General features: G+C 27.7%; 1 protein-coding gene across 3 annotated transcripts in view; it reads right to left on the reverse strand.

Annotated features, from left to right (window-relative positions):
- LOC132915248 (L-allo-threonine aldolase) overlaps positions 1-12,050 on the reverse strand; it is a 36,885-nt gene extending 24,835 nt beyond the window's left edge. Inside the window, exons 1-4 of one of the 3 annotated variants that reach the window (XM_060975052.1) lie at positions 11,869-12,050; positions 11,384-11,741; positions 9,899-10,016; positions 9,528-9,611 (exon numbers count right to left, since the gene is read on the reverse strand). In XM_060975052.1, coding sequence (XP_060831035.1) covers positions 9,528-9,611; positions 9,899-10,016; positions 11,384-11,431 — 250 coding nt within the window. In that variant the 5' untranslated portion in view covers positions 11,432-11,741; positions 11,869-12,050. Of the gene's footprint in view, positions 1-9,527; positions 9,612-9,898; positions 10,017-11,383; positions 11,745-11,856 lie in introns of all 3 variants that reach the window. The other 2 variants (XM_060975051.1, XM_060975050.1) reach the window with 2 other exon arrangements.
- Positions 12,051-12,391: the final 341 nt, after the last annotated feature.

Below are 12,391 nucleotides of genomic sequence, written 5' to 3' on the forward strand. Positions count from 1 at the left end.
GAACGTTGATATAAAGTTACCACTGGTGAGGTCGCCAGGAGTTCGTTAGTTAATGAATGCGATAATTCGCTCGTTCGTTCATCTGTACCAAGTTTGTTAAGAATATACATCCAAAAACCTAAGTTCTCAACATTTGTCTTCGAAATGCTGAACCATTTTAAATAGAAGGGACTCTGTCTCTAAGAAATATCGTAAATTTCTTACGAAGAATCTTCAGATCTTTCAACCTACCTGCTGAGAAGCTGCGGCATAACAATAAGAAGAATAAAATATTACATTTAGAGTATTCTAATGAATCTATTAACAAAGATAATCCTCACTGGAATACGGTATTTTTCTCCACAGTATTTGTTGTTATATGAAAGTAAATTCGACATTTTATAAATTTTTACGTTTGTAAATCTGTATAGAGGAATAAAATACAGAATTAAATCCAAAGAATCTATATCCCACAGTAAAATATGGTGATAGATCGGCGATGGCATTGGATTGCGTAGCAAGCAAATAACATTGGAAATCTCATATCAATCGATGGGGTTTTGAATAAGATGAAATATTTGAAAACTTTGGAAGAAAGTTTGAAGGATAACGTTTTTAAAATGAAAAATATAAAACAAAAACAAATATTTGCTAATGTAAAAAAAATTAGTTGAAGCTTTATTATGCCTACCTTATTTATCAGGAACAACCAGCATCCAGCAATAACAATAAATAAAACTAAAATAAAAAATCAGTTACAAAATCCCCCGATGAATAGAATTCCTTTGACAAAAGGAAAATTCACATATTCGTCGGCTACACATTTCGTTATTTCTAAGAAATTAATTCATTTGACAAAATCTGCTAAAAATAATGAAGTATGATGATTGATTTCAGTGATTTTCTTATGAGAGAATTTATATATATATGTAAATAACAATAACTGAAAATTTAAATTTTCTGAATAACTGAAAATTTACTTTTGCTCTATTTTTAAAACTAAAATGAGACTAAAGATCGAATTAATACATATTAAGTGTTAAAATTATAATTAGCATTTCTGCTATAAGGATGAACAGCTACAGCTTTTCGATTCATAGATGACTACTTATAATAAAGTGTGTTTGGACACTTTTCTTTTCGTATTTGTCATACATTTTAGAATATTCAGATGCTACCAGGGAAAAATCACATTATACGTAAGTTTTCCAACCCGAATAATCGCATACTCGACTATCCGACAAGTAAGTTATTTATTCGAGTGTTAAATTAATTTACTAAATACGATAATAGTAAATAAAATTAATCGGGTAATTAAATCGAGTACTCGGATTAATTCGTATATTTTGTAACACAAAAACTAACATGTTCGTAACATTTCTTTCAAAATGATAACAATTTTTAAATTTCTAATTTTTTAATTATTGCTATTATGTCATTATGTAAGTACGTTTATATCATTAAATAAGGAAATATGCTCTTTAATTACATTGTGTTTGGTCTTTTTTTAATCAGAAAAGCTTCATAATTACATTGGTCAAAGTTTTATTCAATAAAACTTGGAAATAAACAAGTTCCATTGTTGGAAACATTGCTAAGCCGACATGTTTCTTTTCATCAAGCCCATTCCCGAACATTTTTCTCTTTCACTCGCACTGTATTTTTCTGAGTCCACCAAAATGACGAACCGTATTTATTTTATCGACTTTCGATCGATTATGCAAAAAATGATGTATTTATATTTTACTGTAAGAACCTCGACTTTAAAATAGAAATATGTCGATATGAAATACGAGAGAAAGTAAATAAGATGCTACATGATACAGCGGCTCCTTCGCAAAATAAAACAAATTTAAGAGAAACAGTTTTAGATTTTATACAGTTACGCACATTAATAATGGACACCATACTATTTTTGTAATTATTGCTGCGTGTAAGCGGGAATGATTTAAATATTATACTGTTTATTTTACAAAAGGATAAACTATTGAGATTAAAAATATATAAACTACTCCAATCTAACAATAACATTTAATTATATATTACTTTTTAAACAATAAAAATTGTCACATTTTCGTGTTATATTAATGTTTGTATGGTATGTTGTGTAATCTAGTAGACCTCAGGAAAAAGGTAAAATGCAAAATAGATTTGTTTTATATACAAACTGCTACATATAATTCTATCTCAGTACAAAGCTATATTTCAAAGTGCTAATGTTCAAAATCTGACATGCTACGAAAAGGATAGAATAACAGTTTTTATAATAGATAACTTGTTATTTTTCATAGAGAAAAAAGTAAAAGTTATCATGAAATTGCACAATTAAAGCCATCACAAAGAGGTAAGAGATATAAAGAAGAAAACCGTATTGAAGTTAAGAAACAGAAAGAAACAAATCGAATTTTTAATGAAGAGATGGTAAGAAAAATAATATGGAGTGTTAAAGAAAATTCGCATTGTAGTGAAACATAATTGGCCTCAGAGATTTGTCATGGAACTAGGAAAAAAGTCAATAGTGAAACAGCACGCGGAATAATCAGATGAAATAGGTTAAGTTGTCGTGTAGCAAGAAGAAAGCTATATATGGGGACGGATTTCGAACGTCGGTGTATCTGAACTGGTTTCTATCCAACATATATTAGATAAGGATAAATATTTAGACCTTTTAAAAAACAATCTGCTAAAAAGTGCAAACAATATGAGAATACGAAGTACTTTCAAATTTTATCAGGACAACGATACAAAACATAAAGCGAGAATAGTACAGGAATATTTGTTATACAATTGTCCTAAAGTTTTACATCCACCTCTGTAATCTCTGGACTTTCTAATATGCCCAAATTGTTACATGAAGTCGTTAAACAAAACGAGCATGCGATAAAATATTAATATCGTAATTTTTCATAAAATGATTATTGGTGAGCCAGCTTTTACTCTTTCTTTTTATCAAATACGATATTAATAGTGATCGCGTCACCAACAAAATAACCGGTATGTACTTAAGAAAACACATAAGTAGCCGGTGATGATAAAGAAAACAATCTAATGTTGAGATAAAGCAAATTGAATTCCTAAATCCTGCGCATTGCTATTTGGCACGTAACAGGAATTCGCTTTATATAGAAGTCTAGGGTATAATATCTAAATTCCCTCTTACACACAGCAATAATTATAAATTTTTAATACCTATAATTTTAGATACCTATAATATTAAAGATAGAAATAATTATAAAGATAGTATAGTAATATGAGTAACTGTATGTCGATATGAAATATGAGAAGAAATAAATAAGATGCTACATGATACAGCAGTTTATTCGCAAAATAAAACAAATTTAAGAGAAACAGCTTTAGATTTTGTTACTCAACACTCAACACAGAATATTGAAAATACATCACTTACCGAGCTGGAGATAAATCAGGAATTGGACATAATCTTGACCACGTAAATTGGTAGCAAATTTTTACAATTCACAAGTCAGAAAGCTTCTCGTTTCTATGTATTCCGGTAACTTTAGCGAGTGCCGATTTTTTAAAGCAGAAAATATTATAAACGGGAAAAAATCGTACTGGTTACCGGGAAATATCAACAAAATTATGAAATTAGCAGTAACGGTGAATCGAGCAAGACTTACGGTTTAAAGTTAAGGTATTATAGACTACAAAAGGATGAAGGCGAACACCCACTTAAATCTTCTTAAGTAAATTACCGACGAATTTGCAAAAACCGAGTAATTTGCCAAAAGGCCGAATAGTTTAACAATAAAGCCGAACGCGTCTCGTCGATTTATACCCCTGCATGCTTCTGTGGTTCTTTTGAACATGCAGAGGTCGAAACTGTTTGAACGGCTAATGTACAGAGGTTAACGGCGGACATTGAAGAGTAAACAATTAGCAGACGCCGTTGTTCGCTATGATAAAGAGACGTCCCGTAAAACAGCAATGGCTGTGCGAAATTTGCCGATTGGGCGATAGCACCGGAGTCAACAAAGCCGAAAATTGCCGAACAAAGCCGTTGGCTACCACCACTATATTAAAAAAACACACAACACAAGAAGAAAATCGAAAACAAAAGAACTGAGGCAAAACCCCAATATAATTCTTATATGTAAATTCTTCCAAAGTTAGAACGCCTTAACGATTCTTGTCCTAAACAACAAAGTCGAAAATTTAATAGACGAAGAAAGTTCTGATAATTATGCATTATTATATAATACCTGAATTATATAATATTATATATTATTATATCTGTATTATATAATATCTACATAAAACCTGTATTAAACGCGAAAATTCATCAAATTTTTTAAAAATTCATCAGTTCGACCTGAAATCGAATCGCCAATCGCCGGCATTTTTCACTTAGTATATCATTATTATTATTATATTTATTAGTATAATTATGACACTTTTTAAGAAAATTGCATTGAATGCGTCATCATTATTGAATCTTTGTCGTGTTACCCTAATTTATTTTGTGCACTTATGCATATATGAATTTATTTAATTATGTTCTAATTGATCCATACAGTTACGAATATTATAATCATTTTCTAATCATTCGCTATTACTAGAACATTAGACTCGCAAACTGCCGCTTTTCAGTGCATATAGAAATCGTTTCACTTCAATAGAACACTTTGGAATATTGAAATCATTTGTCTAACGTGTAAGTATCGATTAAATAAACTAAAAAAATAAAAAAACTGGGATCACGAAAAGGTGACGGCGGCCAACAACAGATGACACAGCGAAGTCATGTTTACGGGACAGCGGTCGTCAAACATTTTAAAATATGTTAAAACAGGTAAGACAAAAAGGGAAAAAGACTTAATTTTAAGACTAATTTTAAATGTAAGAACTCGTTGGAATACATTTATATCAACTATAAATAGATTTTTTAAATTAATTGATTGTATAAATAAAGAATTAATCGATCTTCGTTTGGAATGTTTTGCCAAAAATTACGTTACTGTTGTTATTATATTAACTGTAATTATATTGTGTGTAGAATCATATATTAATTGTCCTAGAGCCAACAGTGTTAACAGTTCAGGATCTAAGTAAAGAAAGTACTAATTTAATGACTACAGAAGGGACAATTCCATGTTTTCAATAAACTAAAGTGCATAAATACTAAACTACCACTAAATTTTTTAGAAGTAGTAAAAAGTGAAATTGGGAAACGCAGAAATAAAAACATTTTATCATTCTTTGTATTTTTACATCAGTGATTATATCCCAATACAAATGAATTTTGAGCTATTCATCCAAATATGTAGTCAAAAATTGTGCAGAACAGCTATTTAAAAGACCATTCATTGAGAAAGAAAGAAATGAAAATCAAATTGACAATTGTGAATCAGAATCAGAGAGTGAAATAAAAACAGATGAAATAAAAGAATATGAAAACTTACAAAACAGTACCAAAAGTTAAAATGAATTAAAACAAATCAAATGTAAAAGATTCGATATAGATAAAGAGTTTTAAAGTGTTGAAGGAAATGAAGGGAAGAGAAGTAACAATATGGATATTTTATGCAATGCTTTATTAACTATATAGATCAACATCAATATCATGCAAAAGAATTTTTCTATTTCAGAAAACACTATTACAAAAATTTGCAGCCGATTGAGTATTAAAACGTTGAACGCACTGGTCTTTCTAAAGAATCATTTTACTAAACAAAGTTAAAACCAAGACATTTAAAAATTATGAAGTTATATCCCCTTACACTCCTTATGGATGAATACTACGTCATAGAAGTTTTCCTTTTTTAGTAACAAAAACTGAAATTTTATCAAACTCAAGCACAAAAATGCATACTTTTTTAAAAGGGGTCAAGAGAACAGAGAAAATCACCAATGTCATTCTCTTCTTCATTGCAAAAGGCAATATGCTTCTATCAAAATTTCGGTAAATGGAAATCTTCATAGAAGATTTAAATTCTTCCCTTAAGATTAGGATTACCAAGGTTTTACTGTACTAACAAAAAATACAAATATATTTAGGATGTTAGTGATACCGGAGCACCTGAGTAAAGAAGTTAGGAGCGAAAGGCTAAAGTTAATAGCGTAGATCAGATGTGGAAACATAGAGAAATGGAACAAATAATGATAAGACAGTAATAAGAAATAATTTGTAGAAGAAGGAAAGAATGAACGAGGAGAATGAATGGATGAGATATTTGTAACATTGCAAAAAGTATTGTAAACCAACTCCTTTCTTGGCTTCGAGGCCGAAATAAAGAATATATTATATGCGAATAAAACTGTTCAATTAAAACAACTGATCTTTCACTTTAACTGCAGAAACTTATGTATGATTCATTACATATAGCATTAATTTCTAAATACATCGCATATAAAAACCTGTATATTAACATCATTCTTTTTGAGAATATGTTAATGTTTTTTCTGACTTTTATTATGAGAAATGTTTCACACAAAAGATGGAGTTTGAGATTGGAAATTTATTTATAATTATTAAATTGCAAAAATAGTTTTTCTTGCACTTAACAAAAATTATTTGAAAAGCTCATCTGCTTGAATACGCAGAAAAAAATAATACTTGTAATCAGTAATTGTAAAAGCATATTTTTATTAAAAGTATATTTCTATGATTCATATTTTGAACCTTATAGGGAAGAATGTAAAGCAATACTTTTTATTTATGTTCTTTCTATCTTTCATACACTAAATTTGACAAAATCACAGTTAAGGTATTTTTCAAATTAGTAGTAATAATTAGACTATAATCTTGATGTAATTATAAGAATCGTGGAACCATTTAAGATTTTAACTGATTATTATAATTCTTACATACAGAAGCTACTTTTATGTTGTCCATGTTGATGATGTCTTAATTGCTTCTTAAGTAGTATTTGCATACCTTTCTGAATCATCAAATAACTGACAAATTTTACCACTAATTTAAAAATAGCATTTAATTGTGTTGATCACTATTTTATACGTTCTCAAGCATATGCAAAAGTTTCAAGCAATATTTTTACCTATTTTAAATATTCTTCTGATAAAGCAATGTAAGCGATATACACACGCATTAAATTTAACAATCTAAGGTTAAAATATCTGGTAAACTAATAGCTTTTCAATACAAATAGGCTAATACTTTCACATAGGGAATGACAAGCTGCATCGATTAGTGCATTAAAAAAATGTATGATACCATTTAAAAAATCAAAGTTGTTCTTTATAGATCCTTAACACGTCCACCTGCAAAAAATCTAATAGCATCAGAATATGTACCCTTCGAAACCATTCAACTTCTATCCAAACATTTCTCGCTGAGAATAGTGACAAGCACGTAAATCGAAGTGGTAATATCTGGTGAATCACCCTGTATATTCTTCTTCATCAGAAAATTTATTTTTTAAATCAGCTAACTATGCTGAAGTATAAAAATACTGAACACCGATTCTTAAAATAGAATAACCGTTTTAAAATTGGTCCGAACGACTTGAATTTTTCGAGAAGTTCGAAACATTAGATTATTAGATAACATGCAAAAAAAATATTGAAAATATTGCAATTGATATAACTGTCTTCATAACTTAACTTAATCTTCGAATCAACGATGTTTAGTATTGATTCAATAACACGTAGTTACGTATCGTGCCTTTTTTGTTCACACTATCTGCTTTGACTGTTTTACCATGAAAAATTACGTTTCTGAGTCACTACAAACGGCTGTTGACTCATGCTTCATTGCCTTGAATGCTTTACTCGAAGCTTATCGGGTCTCTCATATCATCTTATACTTCATGAAAATATATGCTATCTATTAAAATTTATGGATTGACCAATACATCAGTACTCATCAAACCTATTTATATTGTTTCATATATTTTTTTTTTTATTTATCTATTATTTTTATTATGTATCTTTTTGTATTTTTATTATGTTTGTAATTTTATTTGCATTATACATATTACACTTATATTCTATGAAAAATTAACACGAATAAAAGGATAAAGATTCCAATTTCTTTTTTAATTTGGTCATAATTTGGTCATAAGGTAAAAATTGTTTTCCTAAGACGAACTCCCAAAGTATAGTTTTAACATTTTGATAGAACTGCACAGTGGTATTGATTGAAAAATATATTAATTATATCTAGTTTCAGGAATAGATGATAAATAGTTTAAGAGTAAAGTTTCTCCATTTATCTTCTGAAATATAAATCTTTCTCCAAGAACTGTTGTGAGATCAAGTATTACAATGATGTCTCATTATTAGAATTTTTCAAATGCTTGTAACAACTATTTGTAATTAACCTCTGCATATTACAATTAAAAAAGTTGTAGTAATCTTCTAATTAATTCTAATTAAGATTCATAATTAAAAAATATATGTTTGGAATAAAAAAATTACATATATATCTAACTACAATATTTCTGAAGAAATCTCTAATAAAATAAAAGAAATCTTTACTTATTGTTTACTTATTATCTTTATTATTATAATTATAAGCATCTTTATTATAATATATTTATTATGTATGTAATTGTCATGAATTATATAACTGATACTAATACCATGTTGTAAAACAAAAAGTGATGATTTTTATATATCAATATGAAAATAGAAAGATTATTTGAATAGTCTTGGAAATATATCATACCTAGCTTAAAAGTAATGCAAAGCATAATGCTTTTTTTGAAAAGAAAATGTATAATATACAATCCTGACCATTTTCTCTTTTTTTCATCAATATAGCTACATACCAATACCTTTATAAGATATAAATAAAGCATCTTGCATGAAAACAAAAATATTCGTTGCAATTAAAGATAAAAACATTATTGAAGAAATTACAATTAGATTAAAGTTTAATTAGACTATTAATTAAGTGGAAGAAATAATAGATACAATACAGAAACTGAAATGAGTATATGATCTAAATATTAATTTGCATACAAAATAGTAATAAATAGATAACTATTACTATCAACATGATTATAATATACATGCAATGTGTATGTATGTGATATATATTTACCAAAATTAATTTGTTAACTACTGTTATTAAAGAGAATATTTATGTTGCAATATAATTCTTTAATGGCTAAACATTGTAGATTCTAACACAGCATGTAGAACATAAATTTCTATTTCTATATTTGTATGGTATAAATTATATCTAAAGTTTACACTTAAATTATAATTTTAGCTTTTTATAATACTATACTACTGTATAAAAATCAAATAAAATTTCAAGCATTCCTAATGTTTACAGTGTCTACTTATCATTTAAAGAGTTGGAAATATTTATATTTTTACAAATAATCATTAAATATAAAATTGATGTTCTTTGTGTTACATACTTAAGAAAGTACAATTAGATACCACTAAATATTTCTTATTCATTAATAAAGTTTAAATCTACATTAAAGACATAATAATTTGAATTAACAGTATTGTTTATGAATTAATATATTTTAAGCTAAGTAATGAAATTAATAAAACTTGTAGTACTTTGAATAAAAGTGCAACTTAATGTACATATAATCTGCTATACCTACTTGCAATTAAATTTGCCATAGTTCCAGAGAATACAAATAATGCATCTTCCATTCCAACCATTTTGGCAGCTGTTTCTTGTAATACTAAAAACCAAAAAATTCTTTACAAAACCTATCTACTGTTAATAATATTGTATATAATAATTATATTGTTGACATTAATAATTATATCATGTAAGCAAAAAGTTCATGCCATTTTTAGGTTTATCTCTATTAATTAAAATGGCATGAATTTTCTTGGATATTTAATGTATTATCTTATAGTTATTTTACAAAGCAATTAAAATATTTAATTTATAAATAAAGAATTATACGAATGTGTGTGTATGTATTAATACTAAACATAATATTTCAGAACAACATTTTCATACCTTTCACTGTTGGATCTTCATGAAAAACATCATCACCAACTTCAGCACTGGATAGTGCCTCTCTCATCTTTTGGGTTGGTTTTGTTAAAGTATCACTCCGAAGATCAACAACTTTTACCTGGAAATGATTTGATTATTATATTTTATTGAACAAAAAGTTGAAACAATCATAGGATGTTCTTCAGGGGACCAAAAATTATTGACCTCTTTGTCTGCAATCCTATAGTTCTCAATGCATAAAATCTGAAAATGCAAGTCTTACATTGCAGAGTCCACTAGATCAAAAATTATAACTAAGATAGAGTATTTTTAGGGTATTTTTTGTAGTTAAATTTGCAAAAAATTATTTTGTACTAACATAACCAGCCGTGATAGCTAGAAAATAGGTACTATCACAAATCATAATCAACCTCACTTATTTACAAATTCCATGGTGCGATTAACTGTTCTATATAGAATAAAGAATAATAAAAAATAAAACGAAAAAAATTTCAAAATTGTGAAAAAAGGAAAATAAAACGGATAAAACGTAAATGTAAAAAGAAAAAGTGAGTACTTTGAACACATTTAAAAACTATTACGTGCTTGCCATGAGTCATATCAGAGTGAAAAACCAAACATATTCAAAATACGTATAGTCAAACACATATGATTTAACTCAACCACGTTTACTCAGTGCTTTCATAGATTTCACTTACTGGAAAAAGCATGGATAGAAGTCAATATATTGTCGAAGTAACATGTAAAATAGTCTAAAATACTTAGTTTAATAGATTTCTAGCTTTTGGATCACTGGATTCTGCAATTTTAAATCTACATTTCATTAGATTCTATGCATCAAAAAAAATTATAACTAAAAGAGAATATTTTTAGGGTATTTGTTGTAGTTAAATTTGCAAAAAATTATTTTGTACTAACATAACCAGCCGTGATAGCTAGAAAATAGGTACTATCACAAATCATAATCAACCTCACTTATTTACAAATTCCATGGTGCGATTAACTGTTCTACATAAAATAAAGAGTAATAAAAAGTAAAACGAGAAAAATTTCAAAATGGCAAAAAAAAGGAAATAAAACAGATAAAACGTCAATCCAAAAAGAAAAAGTGAGTACTTTGAACCATTTAAAAACTTTTATGTGCTTGCCATGAGTCATATCAGAGTGAAAAACCAAACATATTCAAAATACATGTAGCCAAACACACATGATTTAACTAAACCACATTTACTCAGTGCTTTCATAGATTTCACTTACTGGAAAAAGCATGGATAGAAGTCAATATAGTGTCAAAGTAACATGTAAAATAGCCTAAAATACTTAGTTTAATAGATTCCTAGCTTTTGAACCACTGGATTCTGCAATTTTAAATCTACATTTCAGTAGATTCTATGCATCAAAAACTATAGGATTGCATATAAAAGAAATCAATAATTTTTGATCCCCTAAAGTTCGGCTCAATTTTATATACATACTTATTCTTACCTTATCTTCCTCATAAGTTGCATATGAATAACCTTTATCATAATACATGTTTCAACTATAAAATTGTATTCTTTTTCAAATAGATATATATTGCTGTGTAAATTATTATATTGAAGAAATTTTATAAGTTAACACAATCTAATTGCAAATTACAAATTAGATATGAAAAGAAATTAAATTTACAACAAAAAATACAGAACGATAAAAACCACTATGATATCCGTACTTTAACGTATCTATCGTTGATATTATTAATATCGTTTTATACTAGCCAAAAATTTGATCGTGCACGTTTCACGTTCAACTATACATTGTTTCTGCGTAGAATACTTTATTACACTTTTAGCACTTCACCTTCCTGCTAGAACAGTTAAAGAATATTAATCGCAAGATTAGATATAGCATTATGTAAAACATAAATTTAACATGATTATTTTTACGACATTATGAATTCATTTATATTTGACGATTACCGATAACGTTACCCTGAACACACACAGGCGATATTTTATCGTGCGATCCATTATGTCGTGCCTTCCTTTATATTCCTATTAACATACAAAAAAAAATTAATAAGAAATATTCTACAGTTGCTCCAACCAGACAAGGCAGCAACTGTAAACAAAACGTGATTCCTACGGTTGCAACTATTGGTCGCCAACTAGTGACATTCGAGAGTAATCAGTTTGACCAATAGTTGTAATCCACAGTAATCACAGTTTGTTTACGTTTACTCCCTTGTCTCGTTAGACAGATTATAGGAACTTTTAAATTTAAAAAGTATTATATACCTGTGCTTAATAAATAAAATTTGTTATAGTTTCTTTAAATTTATACAAATTATTTGTGTATATATGTACATCATTTATAAACAAAAACATGCAAGAAGTTCATCTATTGCAATAAATAAAGTTAGTTACATAATTTATTAATTTAATATATTTCTTCATAATTCAGTTTATAAAGTAGAAATAACAAGAATATTTACTGTTAATATATTAAAGAAGG

This window comes from Bombus pascuorum, chromosome 16 (genome assembly GCF_905332965.1).
Source record: "Bombus pascuorum chromosome 16, iyBomPasc1.1, whole genome shotgun sequence".
Classification (NCBI taxonomy): Eukaryota; Metazoa; Arthropoda; class Insecta; order Hymenoptera; family Apidae; genus Bombus; species Bombus pascuorum.